Source organism: Anomaloglossus baeobatrachus, chromosome 11 (genome assembly GCF_048569485.1).
Source record: "Anomaloglossus baeobatrachus isolate aAnoBae1 chromosome 11, aAnoBae1.hap1, whole genome shotgun sequence".
Classification (NCBI taxonomy): domain Eukaryota; kingdom Metazoa; phylum Chordata; class Amphibia; order Anura; family Aromobatidae; genus Anomaloglossus; species Anomaloglossus baeobatrachus.
Genome location: NC_134363.1, coordinates 169,025,624 through 169,040,711, shown reverse-complemented (window position 1 = coordinate 169,040,711; position 15,088 = coordinate 169,025,624). Strand labels below are relative to the sequence as shown.

Sequence of the window (15,088 nt, the reverse complement as noted above, 5' to 3'; positions counted from 1 at the left end):
AGGGGATCTCCAAGTTCAATAATATATATGTGCATATGGCGGCTTCATGGATTTCAGTACAGCCTTCAGTACATACTGTCAGGCCATGAGTTCCGAGAATGGCGCCTCCAACAACCATGTCGTTGAATGTGGACCCATACTGAATGGGCAGGTGCCAAGTACTGTCCACAAAATAGGACTGGGAAAGCATGGAAGTCACATGCCTGTCACTGAAGAGAAAAAAAGGGACATACCGCTAAAGGAAGAAGGATGTCTTGATCCAAGGAGTCCGGGATCGAATGCAATTGAAGAGACTCTCCCTCTACAGAAAACAGTAATGAAAATTGGGAGAACAGAATTGTCTTGTGCTGGACAACCATAAAGCACAGAAGTTGCAGAGATGAGTCCTGATCTCTCAGGGCAGGTTAGTCTTGGGGTCATAGCTCCTAACTGTGTAGAAAAGAAGGGAATTTTGTTACTTACCGTAAATTCCTTTTCTTCTAGCTCCTATTGGGAGACCCAGACGATTGGGTGTATAGCACTGCCTCCGGAGGCCACACAAAGCATTACACTAAAAAGTGTAAGGCCCCTCCCCTTCTGGCTATACACCCCCAGTGGGATCACTGGCTCACCAGTTTTAGTGCAAAAGCAAGAAGGAGGAAAGCCAAGAACTGGTTTAAACAAATTCACTCCGAAGTAACATCGGAGAACTGAAAACCATTCAACATGAACAACATGTGTACCCGAAAAACAACCAAAAATCCCGAAGGACAACAGGGCGGGTGCTGGGTCTCCCAATAGGAGCTAGAAGAAAAGGAATTTACGGTAAGTAACAAAATTCCCTTCTTCTTCGGCGCTCCATTGGGAGACCCAGACGATTGGGACGTCCAAAAGCTGTCCCTGGGTGGGTAAAGAAATACCTCATGTTAGAGCTGCAAAGACAGCCCTCCCCTACGGGGAGGCAACTGCCGCCTGCAGGACTCTTCTACCTAGGCTGGCGTCCGCCGAAGCATAGGTATGCACCTGATAATGTTTGGTGAAAGTGTGCAGACTCGACCAGGTAGCTGCCTGGCACACCTGTTGAGCCGTAGCCTGGTGTCGTAATGCCCAGGACGCACCCACGGCTCTGGTAGAATGGGCCTTCAGCCCTGATGGAACCGGAAGCCCAGCAGAACGGTAGGATTCAAGAATTGGTTCTTTGATCCATCGAGCCAGGGTGGCTTTGGAAGCCTGCGACCCTTTGCGCTTACCAGCGACAAGGACAAAGAGTGCATCCGAGCGGCGCAGGGGCGCCGTGCGGGAAATGTAGATTCTGAGTGCTCTCACCAGATCCAACAAATGTAAATCCTTTTCATACCGATGAACTGCATGCGGATAAAAGGAAGGCAAGGAGATATCCTGATTAAGATGAAAAGAGGATACCACCTTAGGGAGAAACTCCTGAATGGGGCGCAGCACTACCTTGTCCTGGTGGAACACCAGGAAAGGAGCTTTGGATGACAGCGCTGCTAGTTCAGACACTCTCCGAAGAGACGTGACTGCTACCAGAAAGGCCACTTTCTGTGAGAGTCGCGAAAGTGACACATCCCTCAGAGGCTCGAAGGGCGGCTTCTGGAGAGCAACAAGGACCTTGTTTAGATCCCACGGATCTAACGGCCGCCTGTACGGAGGTACGATATGACAAACCCCCTGCAGGAACGTGCGCACCTGAGAAAGTCGTGCTAGACGCTTCTGAAAAAACACGGATAGTGCCGAGACTTGCCCTTTAAGGGAGCCGAGCGACAAGCCCTTTTCCAACCCAGATTGTAGGAAGGAAAGAAAGACAGGTAACGCGAATGGCCAGGGAGATACTCCTTGTGCAGAGCACCAGGATAAGAAAATCTTCCACGTTCTGTGGTAGATCTTAGCAGAAGTGGACTTCCTAGCCTGTCTCATGGTGGCAACGACCCCTTGGGATAATCCTGAAGACGCTAGGATCCAGGACTCAATGGCCACACAGTCAGGTTCAGGGCCGCAGAATTCCGATGGAAAAACGGCCCTTGGGACAGTAAGTCTGGACGGTCTGGTAGTGCCCACGGTTGGCCGACCGTGAGATGCCACAGATCCGGGTACCACGACCTCCTCGGCCAGTCTGGGGCGACGAGTATGACGCGGCTGCAATCGGATCTGATCTTGCGTAACACTCTGGGCAAGAGTGCCAGAGGTGGAAACACATAAGGGAGCCGGAACTGCGACCAATCTTGCACTAAGGCGTCTGCCGCCAGAGCTCTTTGATCGCGAGACCGCGCTATGAAGGTCGGGACCTTGTTGTTGTGCCGAGACGCCATTAGGTCGACGTCCGGCACCCCCCAGCGGCGGCAGATTTCCTGAAACACGTCCGGGTGAAGGGACCATTCCCCTGCGTCCATGCCCTGGCGACTGAGGAAGTCTGCTTCCCAGTTTTCTACGCCCGGGATGTGAACTGCTGATATGGTGGAAGCTCTTTCCTCTACCCACATGAGAATTCGCCTGACTTCCTGGAAGGCTTGCCGACTGCGTGTCCCTCCTTGGTGGTTGATGTATGCCACCGCTGTGGAGTTGTCCGACTGAATTCGGATCTGCTTTCCTTCCAGCCACTGCTGGAAGGCTAATAGGACAAGATACACTGCCCTGATTTCCAGAACATTGATCTGAAGGGTGGACTCCTGCTGAGTCCACGTCCCTTGAGCCCTGTGGTGGAGAAAAACTGCTCCCCACCCTGACAGACTCGCGTCTGTCGTGACCACTGCCCAGGATGGGGGCAGGAATGATCTTCCCTGCGTTAATGAGGTGGGAAGGAGCCACCATAGCAGAGAATCCTTGGCCGTCTGAGAAAGGGAGACTTTCCTGTCTAGGGAAGTTGTCTTCCCGTCCCACTGGCGGAGAATGTCCCATTGAAGTGGACGCAGATGAAACTGCGCGAACGGGACTGCCTCCATTGCCGCCACCATCTTCCCTAGGAAGTGCATGAGGCGCCTTAAGGGGTGCGACTGACCCTGAAGGAGAGACTGCACCCCTGTCCGTAGAGACCGCTGCTTGTCCAGCGGAAGCTTCACTATCGCTGAGAGAGTATGAAACTCCATGCCAAGATACGTTAGTGATTGAGTCGGTGCCAGGTTTGACTTTGAAAAGTTGATGATCCACCCGAAAGTCTGGAGAGTCTCCAGCGCAACATTCAGGCTGTGTTGGCATGCCTCTTGAGAGGGTGCTTTGACAAGTAGATCGTCTAAGTAAGGGATCACCGAATGACCCTGAGAATGCAAGACTGCTACCACTGCCGCCATGACCTTGGTGAAAACCCGTGGGGCTGTCGCCAGACCAAATGGCAGAGCTACGAACTGGAGATGGTCGTCTCCTATCACGAAACGTAGGAAACGTTGGTGCTCTGTAGCAATCGGCACGTGGAGATAAGCATCTTTGATGTCTATTGATGCAAGGAAATCTCCTTGGGACATTGAGGCAATGACAGAGCGGAGGGATTCCATCCGGAACCGCCTGGCGTTCACATGCTTGTTGAGCAGCTTTAGGTCCAGAACAGGACGGAACGAGCCTTCCTTTTTTGGAACCACGAAGAGATTGGAGTAAAAACCTTGCCCTTGTTCCTGCAGAGGAACAGGGATCACCACTCCTTCTGCTTTTAGTGAGCACACCGCCTGCAGAAGGGCATCTGCTCGGTCGGGATGTGGGGAGGTTCTGAAGAACCGAGGCGGAGGACGAGAACTGAATTCTATCCTGTACCCGTGAGACAAAATGTCTGCTACCCACCGGTCTTTGACCTGTGGCAACCAAATGTCGCAAAAGCGGGAGAGCCTGCCACCGACCGAGGATGCGGAGGGCTGAGGCCGAAAGTCATGAGGCAGCCGCCTTGGAAGCGGTTCCTCCGGTTGCTTTCTTGGGGCGTGAGTGAGCCCGCCAGGAATCTGAGCTCCTTTGCTCCTTCTGAGTCCCTTTGGACGAGGAGAAATGGGTCTTGCTGGAGCCTCGAAAGGACCGAAACCTCGACTGCCACTTCCTCTGTTGAGGTTTGCTTGATCTGGGCTGGGGTAAGGAGGAGTCCTTACCCTTGGATTGCTTAATGATTTCAGCCAATTGTTCACCAAACAGTCTATCTACAGATAGCGGCAAGCTGGTTAAACATTTTTTGGAAGCAGAATCCGCTTTCCATTCCTTTAACCACAAGGCTCTGCGCAAGACAACAGAGTTGGCAGACGCAATTGAGGTACGGCTTGTAGAGTCCAGGACAGCGTTGATAGCGTAAGTCGCAAACGCAGACATTTGCGAGGTTAGGGACGCTACTCGCGGCACTGCTGGACATATGATAGAGTCCACCTGTGCCAGGCCAGCTGAAATAGCTTGGAGTGCCCACACGGCCGCGAATGCTGGAGCAAACGACGCGCCAATAGCTTCATAGACAGACTTTAACCAAAGGTCCATCTGTCTGTCATTGGCATCTTTAAGTGAAGCCCCATCTTCCACTGCAACTATGGATCTAGCTGCAAGCCTGGAGATTGGGGGATCCACCTTTGGACACTGGGTCCAGCGTTTGACCACGTCAGGGGGAAAGGGATAACGTGTATCCTTAAGACGTTTGGAGAAACGCTTATCTGGGTAGGCATGGTGTTTCTGGACTGATTCTCTGAAGTCAGCGTGGTCCAGAAAAGTACTCAGTTTAGGCTTGGGATACCTGAAATGGAACTTCTCCTGCTGTGCAGCTGCCTCCTCTGCAGAAGGGGCTGGGGGAGAAATATCCAACAGTCTATTGATGGCCGCTATAAGGTCATTTACCATGGCGTCACCATCAGGAGTATCCAGATTGAGAGCAGTTTCAGGATTAGACTCCTGATCACCCTCCTCTGTCTCATCATGTAGAGACTCTTCTCGCTGAGACCCTGATCCGCGTGATGACGTGGGGGGTCTCTCCCAGCGAGCACGCTTAGGCTGCCTGGGACTGTCATCTGAATCAGAGCCGTCAGGCTGAGATGCCTGGGACCCCCTTGAAGCACTGATTAACTCCAACTGAGGGGGACCGGGGAACATTGCCGCAGCAGTGTCCATGGACTGAGTAACTGGCCTGGCCTGCAAGGTCTCTAGGATTTTTGTCATAGTGACAGACATCCTGTCAGCGAAAACAGCAAACTCTGTCCCCGTCACCGGGACAGGGTTCACCGGCGACTCTGCCTGGGCCACTACCACCATAGGCTCCGGCTGACGAAGTGGCACAGGGACCGAACATTGCACACAATGGGGGTCATTGTAACCTGCCGGTAGATTAGCCCCACAAGCAGCACAAGCAGCGTTCACAGCCTGTGTCTTGGCACCCTTGCGTTTTGCAGATGACATGTTGTCGTCTCCTCAGAGCAATAGGGGTATACAGCCAAGAAGCGACCTTACAGTGCAATATATATAGATATATCTGGTACAGGAAAAAGTACACCAAATAACACTGTGGCACTAGTGGGGCCAGCACGAATGTGCTGCTTACCGCCCGCTTAACGCGGGTGTGTGGTCGCCAGAAATCCCTTGTCTGGGTCTCCCAGAGCCTGTGTCCGTTCCCCAGCCAGACTGCATGCAGGAATGGCTGCCGGCGTCTCTGTGGAGGGGGGGCGGGCCCTGGGTGTGCTCAGACAAAAAGCGGGAAACCTGCGTCCCACTGTGCCCAGTGAGAGGGCTGGAGCATGTAAATAAGGCTCCAGCCCTCGGCGCTGACGATTGCACAACGCCTGTCCCCTTCCCTGATTGACAGGGAGGGGGCGGGAACGAAGCGGAGCTAGGCCGCAAAAGCCGGGGACTAGATTTATAAGCGCCGCCGTCGTAAAAGCACGGTCGGCGCTAAGTCCCCGGCGCACTACAAGTCCCAGCCGCGCCGCCGCTCCCGGAGCGGCCGGCGCGGTAGTTCCCAACACATAAAGTCACTCAGCCAAGCTGCAGTGACTCAAACCCCAGCGCGCAGCGCTACTGTCCCCGGCGCACTAGCACACCCAGCAAGTCTGGAGTGTGCGCGGCCAGTCCATAGGGGGACACAGAGTACCTGAATGTTGCAGGGCCTTGTCCCTGAACGGTACCCCGGCTCCTTATCCAGCAGGTTCAATGGGTCTGTGGACGGAGCCCGGCCTCAGGGCTTGGAGGCCGGTAAGATCCCACTTCCTCAGAGCCCCTCAGGGGGATGGGGAAGGAAAACAGCATGTGGGCTCCCGCCTCCGTACCCGCAATGGGTACCTCAACCTTACAAACCGCAAGTGGGGTGAGAAGGGAGCATGCTGGGGGCCCTAGTATGGGCCCTCTTTTCTTCCATCCGACATAGTCAGCAGCTGCTGCTGACTAAACAGTGGAGCTATGCGTGGATGTCTGACCTCCTTCGCACAAAGCAGAAAACTGGTGAGCCAGTGATCCCACTGGGGGTGTATAGCCAGAAGGGGAGGGGCCTTACACTTTTTAGTGTAATGCTTTGTGTGGCCTCCGGAGGCAGTGCTATACACCCAATCGTCTGGGTCTCCCAATGGAGCGCCGAAGAAATATGCCATGGAGAAGGTGAGAAAGAGGACTGGTGGTTCTCTGAGAAGGTGAGAAGAAGGACTGGTGGTTCTCTGAAGGTGTGAAGAAGGACTGGTGGTTCTCTGAGAAGGTGAGAAGAAGGAATGGTGGTTCTCTGAGAAGAAGAACTGGTGGTTCTCTGAGATGGTGAGGATAAGGACTCGTGGTTCTCTGATAAGGTGAGAAGGACTGGTGTTTCTTTGAGAAGGTGAGAATGAGGGCTGGTGGTTCTCTGAGAAGGACTGGTGGTTCTCTGAGAAAGTGACATCGGCACAAGCAATTCAAAGAGCGCTCCTTGTTGGTGGTGGTGCATGCCATTGGAAATGTGGGGTCTTTCATGTTGTTCTCTAATGGCTAACGATGAATGGATCGTTCCACAGAGGATTGATTTTAAGTTGAATTTTTCTGAAATTTCCAGATCCCGTGAACTCAAACACTCTACAATTCGATTCACCTCCAAAACAATAAAATTCAAAAAGTAGGGCAATATTAAACCCTCAGTGCTAATTTCATCCCTGTCTTTCGCTCTCTCCCTCCTACAGGGCAATTAGTCTCTTTTATCTGGCCATAGCTGTGACATTCACCCTCCTGGGTCGAATAAAGAGAACTTGGAAGATAACCCATTAGTGGGCAACAAAACAAAAGGGGGGAGGGGAATTAAAACATTAAAAACATCATGAAGGTCTACTTCACAAAGACTGGAGAGGAGTGGGTTAGCGGGGATGTCAACCTTCTCTTGTCAACCGCCCCATATCGATGATGTGTGTGCCATACAGTAGTTACAAGCCCGTAATTTGTTCTTTTGTTTCCCCTATAGGGTATTGGCTGCTATATGTTCCGTATAGACGACTCGGAAGTGGTGGACGCCACGATGCACGGCAACGCTGCTCGCTTCATCAACCACTCGTGCGAGCCCAACTGCTACTCCCGAGTCATCCCAATCGACGGACAGAAACACATCGTCATATTTGCAATGCGTAAGATCTACCGCGGGGAGGAGCTCACCTATGACTACAAGTTCCCCATCGAGGACGCCAGCAACAAGTTAGCGTGCAACTGCGGGACCAAAAAATGCCGCAAGTCTCTAAACTGAATTTGTAGTAAAATCTTCCAAGTCAGAAGGAGTAACAGGATAGAGTCGGGGGTCGCTCCCGATACGCAGGAAGCGTGTGGCCACCGATCACCCGCAGTGGTTTCTCCATATCGGAAGGCATTGCACGGCCGAATAACATCTGTATATCCACAGGGCACATGCTGTAACGTATGACAAGGACCATAACCGGCGGTGACGACTTACAGCATAGATGGAGCATGGTGTATATGTGCACTGCTTGGCTGTCGCTCGGCAGTGATTTTAGTAGTTTTAATATTTTTTAATTTATTTTTGTATATGTATCCAACTTTGCATGGCACTGTTGGGAATCCAAGTTGTGATGTACTTTTTATTTTTATTTTTTTTAACCCGAAAGGGCAGGTGGATGCTTCTTATCTACCCGAATAATAGGGTAGAAGAGACCACCTCATACGAGGTCTGCTGTAGGAAGATGAACGCGGGCACCTCGACAGAAAGGCGAGACGCGTTTGTGGTCCTAGAGGACTTTTGACACTCATATATATACATACATCTAAATATATGTGTTTTTATTATTCCGACTCTCTTCGGAGAGCCTGATTCCTGCAATACCTCTCATCCTTCACTGAGGTACGTTCCTTCTGATCGTAACCGGAAGGAGCCGTTACAGCACTGACTAAAGGAGGCAAAATTAGAAGGGAGCAGACCCTCAAGGCCTCGGAAAAGGTTCAGGTAGGCAGTCGAGGGGGAGGGGGTGATAACACTCAGGAGCTGCAATATCTTTGGGGCATTAGATAGCACTGACTTCTGCAAAGAACGGATAATGTTACACCCTAGAAATGGAGCGACTGAAAATTTTTAGTCTTGTTTTGGAGGGGATGATGACATGGGGGGCAGTAGTCAACTTCACTGCACCCCTTTAAAAAAAAAAATTTCGAAATCGATCATGAATGTAATCATGAGGAAAATGGTTCGGATCGCCCCAATTGCAGGAAATTCTATTTATTTTCTATTTAAAGGATTTGTTGAAATCATGCAATACGATATCGCGCGCTCGTCGAGGAACGGGTTCCGTTTACGATCGGGGGTTGGGAGGACTCGATGGGGGGGGGGGCTTCTTGACACTACCCAGGACTTCAGCGCCTCCTCATCCCCATTTCAAAGCTTAAACCCCAGCGGGAATCAAGAACGAGGCGAAAAAACGCTCTCACCCCTTTCTGAACCCCCACCCAGACGTGTAATCGTTCACCTCCCGCCTTCCGTTTACATCATCTTTTATTTTTCGTAGTATTTAAAAAAACAAAAACAAAAAAAACAAAACAAAAACATTTTTTTACAAAATGTAAATACTCTATATTTTTCTATTGGAAGCACTTAATAATCGCTAAGAAAGCACTTAAAGCAGGGGGATGTGATATCTTTACTGAGTTTGGTGTATTCAAATTTATTTTTGAATTTTTATTTTTTTTTTTTTTTTGGGAGGGGGGGAAATGTATGAAGTGGTTTATTTTCTCATCGGCTGCTGAAGAGGAGACACTTGTGATGATATCTGGACATTTAATCATTGTTATTGGCCTTGTTACAACTGCGATCATCCCGCCGCCTTCTTGGATAACGGGGATGGATCGTTTTATCATTACCGTAAGACTGCAGAAACTGTAAGGATCCTTGTGTTTTAGGAATTTTTTTACACTTTGTTTGTGACTTTTAACCTGACGTTTTTTTTCCATGATATCTGAAGACTGGGACGCGAATTTTTACATCCGTTCCGATTTCTTGGGTAGAATTTCGTAGGTGACGTTCGTAGAGCTGGCGACCGGTTTGTTGGTTGAACCTGTTGGAGCACAGGTGACTGTTTACATGTGTTATATCATGAGGAGAGGCGGGAGAGCAGGTGGCAAGGTTTCCGCGTACATAAACTCCCTTGTGCCACACACTCCCTTGTGCTTGCCGAAGGGTTGACCAATAAAAGTTTGGATTTGTGGTGGAGCAGTAATAAGCATGTGCGACCATGGAGGAGCACGGGTGCACATGCTCAGTGCTGCCTATTGAAACCGAGACTTTGATTGCTAAGAGGACCACCAATTTAGAAAATGGGGGGTCTCAAAGGCCCCTGTGTGATCACAACTCTCTGGGAGGTGCATGGTCGCCCAGCCACACAAGGAACTTTAAGCCACCCCCAATCTTTCGGCAAGTTTTGTGTGAATGGTTCACCACTGAGCATGTGCGATCATCACATCCTGAGAGATGACTCTTGACCGTGGGGTCCTATAGGTTAGACAACCCCTTTAAGCGCTGGTCAATGTTGTCCGATAATACGGCTCATAGCAACAGCTTTAAAAGTATGCAAGGTTTGTTTTTACGCTCTTGTCCTCCTTAAACGCGACGTACTGGGTTTTGGACCTGGTAATGGAGGCGAATACTTCACCTTTCACACTTTTCTTCAAGAACCTGTTGAAAAATCCTTTCTTCATGACGCATTCTTTAAAGAATACTCCAGCTGCAAAAAGCAAGACAGCGTCTCGACTTATGGAATATTTTATATAGGACTTGAACTTTATTATTATTTTTTTTTTCAATTATATAATTTTGAAAAGTCCCAACACTTGGCTTTTAGGAGAAGTACTGACTAACGATCGATAGGTCCGATCTTCTGCTCTCGTATAATGAGGTGAATCTTCACTTTTTATCATCATGTCATTTTTAGGTCCAAAATTCGGCTCTAATTCAATTCTCACTATGTGGGTGTAGAGGACAGCACTCTATTTTTCTGGGTATTGCAGCACAACTCCCATTGAAGAAAACTGGTCAAGGTGCAGTACCCACAAACAGCCACTGCAGAGCGTATCGCACTGTGGTGTCCTGGCACTGTACACTAATCCTCTGGCACCGCAGGAGCTGCTCATAGTTGATTTTGGTGGAGCCGGGTGTCAGACCCACCAATCTGATATATAGGATATGGACAGCCCATTTAACGAGGGTTGGTTACTAACTCAAATGTGGCCAGGTTTAGCTCTTATTTTATTCCCACTGTTCTTTTGCGTATTCCTTTTTTTCTTAAAAAATAAAACTCCACCCAATAGCTCCAGCGATATGGGCCTTTTTATTTAATACCAAATTTTGTGGCCTTTTAATAACAAAAAGTGGGCAGAGGATCCTTGGGGGGGGTGTCTTTAGATTGCTTTGCATAATTTTTTTTAAAAAATAAAATAAAATCTGACTTAAATTAGGTTAGAGTAAATACATAAACAAGTGTAAAAAAAAAACAAAATAACTTTGAGTCACAAAAATGTGCAATGTCTTTTCTTAAAAAAAAAATAAAACCATTTCTCGGGCATAAAAAACCCTCCTCCTATGACCACATAAGTGGAAAAAAAATGAAGTTATAGTCACTGACATACGGCGAAGGGAAAAAAAAAATATGGAGAAATAAAACAAAAATTTAAGCAGTCTATTTAAACAGCCATAAGGCTTATCCGAATTAGACCCATTATACTGATCTGCATCTTTTATTTCTGTCCGCTAGTTCTGCAGGGGAACCTCGGCTCAGCAAAATCAGCATTTAGGTCCTTCATTTTCCAGATGAGTGAGTGCCCTGGTGGTCGAATCCACACTCAGAGAGTGACATCATGTTATAGAGATTCCCCTCACTTTCTGCAAAGGGTGTTCTCTTTTATAGTAATTATCCGTCCCCCCAAAAAATATTAAAAAACAATTGTTTTTTTCTAATGCAAGTTGGTCCATATCTACATGCTGCTCACTTAACTACCTTCAGACAGTCCATAAACTTGGAAATCATGGGGCTTATTACTCTGCATTGACATTATAAAATGTCAGTTTGGAGTAAGAAACTGCATTAGATTGTCAGACACAGCCAGACTCCTCGCTACCCTAGAGATGGTTTATTATCAGTGTTGCCTTCCTGAGTGTTTTCTTCCGTTTTGGTATTTGTGATGTTTTCAGCATCAAAGTTCTGGCTCATGAATTTTGCGCAATATGAAAAATGCTACATTTGTTTTAGCATATTCCGCTAAAAAGTTGTAAAAAATGTTTTGGGAAACGTACATAAAATCACCCTGGGTTAGACTAAAGTGTGTTTACACAAAATAGTTTTTTAAAAAGGGTGCACTTGATGATCAGCTGCAACCATCTGGATAACAATAACACCCATAATGGCGAGCACTTAATAAAAACGGATGCATTTCTCTTTCGTTCATTGGGGGACACAGAACCAATAAAGACTCAGAGAAAGAGATTTTACGGTGAGTACACAAAAATCCTTCTATATCGAGCCCATACTGTCTTTATTTATATACTGGCTCTCGCACCAGAGACAGGCAGCATAGACGGTGACCGCTCCATGCTGCCGCTTTAGAAGCAAAATCGGAAATGCAAGTGATTTAGAAGAGTATTACGCACACTCCGGCACCATTTTTTAATAATTAAAGGTACAGTTTACATTAAAGTGGTAATGTTTCTGCTCACCACCACAATGAATGACGTTGCATCTTCGGCCACCCACTAGTTGTGTGCATCTGTCCCATTTATTAGATCCGGCCGATATCTGTAGACGGGACGTCACCAGCCCTTCTTATCCACCAAGGATTACAAATAGGGATGATCGAATACTTCGATTATCCGGCTTTGCGAATATTTTCCGAATACCTCGCCGCTATTCGACGCGCATTGTGAGGCTATAGGAAGCCCGAATAGTTGTTATTCATGTTTCCTATAGAATTACATTGCACATTGAACATTCGCGAATAGTGGCGAGGTATTCAGGAAATATTCGCGAAGCCGTGTAATCAAAGTATTCGATCATCCCTAATTACAACCTTTAAGTCATAGATTATGGCAACCTAAAGTAACCACTAGGGGGCGCTTATTGTGTGATCTTGTCAACGCACCCTATAGTAGAACTTTTTGACCCAAAATGACATGATAAAAGGTCTAGATTCACTTTAAAGGGGTATTTTTGGCACAGAATGACAGATGCGGGTTCCAAGCATCGGGGCCCCGTTTGGCCACCGCGGTCACTGGCACTTTTCTCCATTCATTCTTTTAGGGGTTTGCTTGCAGATATTTGCGTTCCTGTGCCTGCTTTCTACTACCGCTTGCTCAGAGTATACAATACGGCATCTTTTCCCAGCGGGAAGTTGAGAGTAATTTGACATGCCTCCAGGTCTTCTGACACTAACGGCCATTTTTTAATATTTAGGAGGGTGGTAACAGGAGCAGATGACCCATGTTTTAGGCCGATATGGGTCCCGTTGGTATAAAATAGGAACTTAAGCACAGTCTCTTAGTGTTACGTGGCTCTAAACCAGAAAGTCAGCAAAGCGTGCCTGCATCTTTCTCCAAATCTGACGCTTCCAGCATCTTGGATCTGTTTTGTCGTCCGGCGGCCATTGTTCCATCCGCCATCATCGTGCATCTTACAGTGACTTTGTCCGCAGTGTTCGTATCCACCAGTACAGAACCGGTTTCCGTTTATTAACCACAATGAATTTCTCGGATCTCCCGGGGCGTCTATCCTGCGACGTATTCATAAGTCGTCGGGCTGCAGCGTGAACCCCGGAGATCTTCTATATATAATCATGACTTGTACAATAAGGATTTTTTTTTATTATTTTTCTGCTAGATATTAGGTCTCTAGAACTTGTGGGGCATCAGCCCCTCAACATTTACGTAAAAACAAAAAAAAAATAAACTGGTGTTCTTGTGATCTTTGACTTTTTTAGATATCCGTGGCTTTAAAAATTGGCAGGTAATATATTCGCTGACTTGTATTCTACAACCGTCATCCGGTGTAACTCTCCTGTTCCCTGCTGCTCTTCCAGAATCTTTTTTTTTTTTTTTCCTTTCTTATTATTTTTTTTTTTATGAAAAACGAAAGTTAAAGAAAAAAAAAAAGGAAAAACTGTCGTAGTTTTATCAGTGTTATTTAAAAAAATATATAAAAGGATTAAAAAAATAAATAAAAATGTCCGTTTGGGCAGAACTGAAGGAAAATTAAAAATTGTACAACTGTCAGATCTGAATGTAACGTGTATATAGCTGTAAAGACTAAAGAGGAGTTTTAAACATGTTTGCTTTTTTTTTTCTATGCACTTTTTTTTATTTAAGTGATTAGGTTACTTAATAAAAATGTCCAGTTTCTTGATGTATAAATGCGTTTTGGATTTTTTATTTTGCATTTATTAATGTTGGAATGGAGCAGTTAGGCTATGTGCCCACGGGACTCTGTATCTGCGGATTTTTCTGCATCAAAATCCGCAGCTTTCCCCCGGAATCCGCACCTTTTCATAGGTGCGGATTTGACGCGGATTTTGTTGCGGATTTTGTGATTTTTTTTTTAATTCAATTGAATAGCCAAAATCCGCACGAAAATCCACAACAATAATTGACATGGGCACAGCATTTCCCAAATGCCATTTGGCCTTCTAAACTAAAACTAGCACCATAAGTAGCGCCTGTGCTGCATACAATAAATGGTGCATGTCACCCCCTGAGCCCCCCGATAGACCCCACAAATACCTTTATAAAATCTCTCGCCCTGTATCTAAATTGTCCCGTCCAATGGGCATCCTAATCTGCACCTCCTTTTCCTCCTCCTGTGCCGATTGACGTGGACGACGCCTCAGATGCAATCTACGTAGGAGGGCAAAATCTCGTGCTGTGCAGAAATATTCCCGGCTCGCGCAGTCGCACTTAGCTCTGCCCTACCGCAGGCAGAGCAGTAAACATAGGTGCGCCTGCGCAAACCGTCAAGTTCTCTGTGCAGGTGCGGGATTTTGCCTGGCGAGGTGCATTACAACACCGGGCAAAATCTCGCGCCTGCGCAGACAGCTTACTGGTTCGTACAGACACACCTGTTTTCAGCTCTGCCTGCAACAGGGGTGTGCAAAATGTGCCGGGAATATGGAGATTTTGCCTGCCTACGTGGATGGCGTCCGAGGCATCATCCACGTCAATCAGCACAGGAGGAGGGCGAAAGGAGGCGCATATTAGGACGCCCATCGGATCGGACTGGACAATTTACATACAGGGCGGGAGATTTTCTAAAGGTATTTCTTTATCGTTCCTTTGGGAGACCCAGACCATGGGTGTTTAGCTTCTGCCTCCAGAGGACACACAAAGTACTACACTTAAAAGTGTAACTCCTCCCTCTGAGCTTATACACCCCCTCGTGAGCAGACCCAGCCAGTTTATAGCTTTGTGTTCAGGAGGCATACATCCACACATGCATTCTCATGATTTTTTTCTTTTTTTGAGAAGAGATTGAAGAAGTGCGGGTCCACGTCTGGACCCCCGGCATGTCCCTTCTCACCCCACTGTGTCGGCGGTGTTGTAAGGTTGATTTCCAAGGCTGGAGCCTTACATGCCGTGCTCCTTCACCATCCCTCCTGGGCTCTGGCTTGAAGTGGGAGCCAGCACGGTCTCCATGCCTGGCAGGAGACCGGTCTCCATCCACAGCCCCTTGAGGAT

General features: G+C 47.8%; 1 protein-coding gene across 3 annotated transcripts in view; it reads left to right on the top strand.

The window, feature by feature from the left end:
* Positions 1 to 13,771, top strand: part of KMT2A (lysine methyltransferase 2A) — a 387,559-nt gene extending 373,788 nt beyond the window's left edge. For all 3 annotated transcript variants that reach the window (XM_075328635.1, XM_075328633.1, XM_075328634.1), the window contains exon 36: positions 7,346 to 13,771. In XM_075328635.1, the coding sequence (XP_075184750.1) occupies positions 7,346 to 7,621 (276 nt within the window). In that variant the 3' untranslated portion in view covers positions 7,622 to 13,771. The remainder of the gene's footprint in view (positions 1 to 7,345) is intronic.
* The last annotated feature ends 1,317 nt before the right edge of the window (positions 13,772 to 15,088 follow it).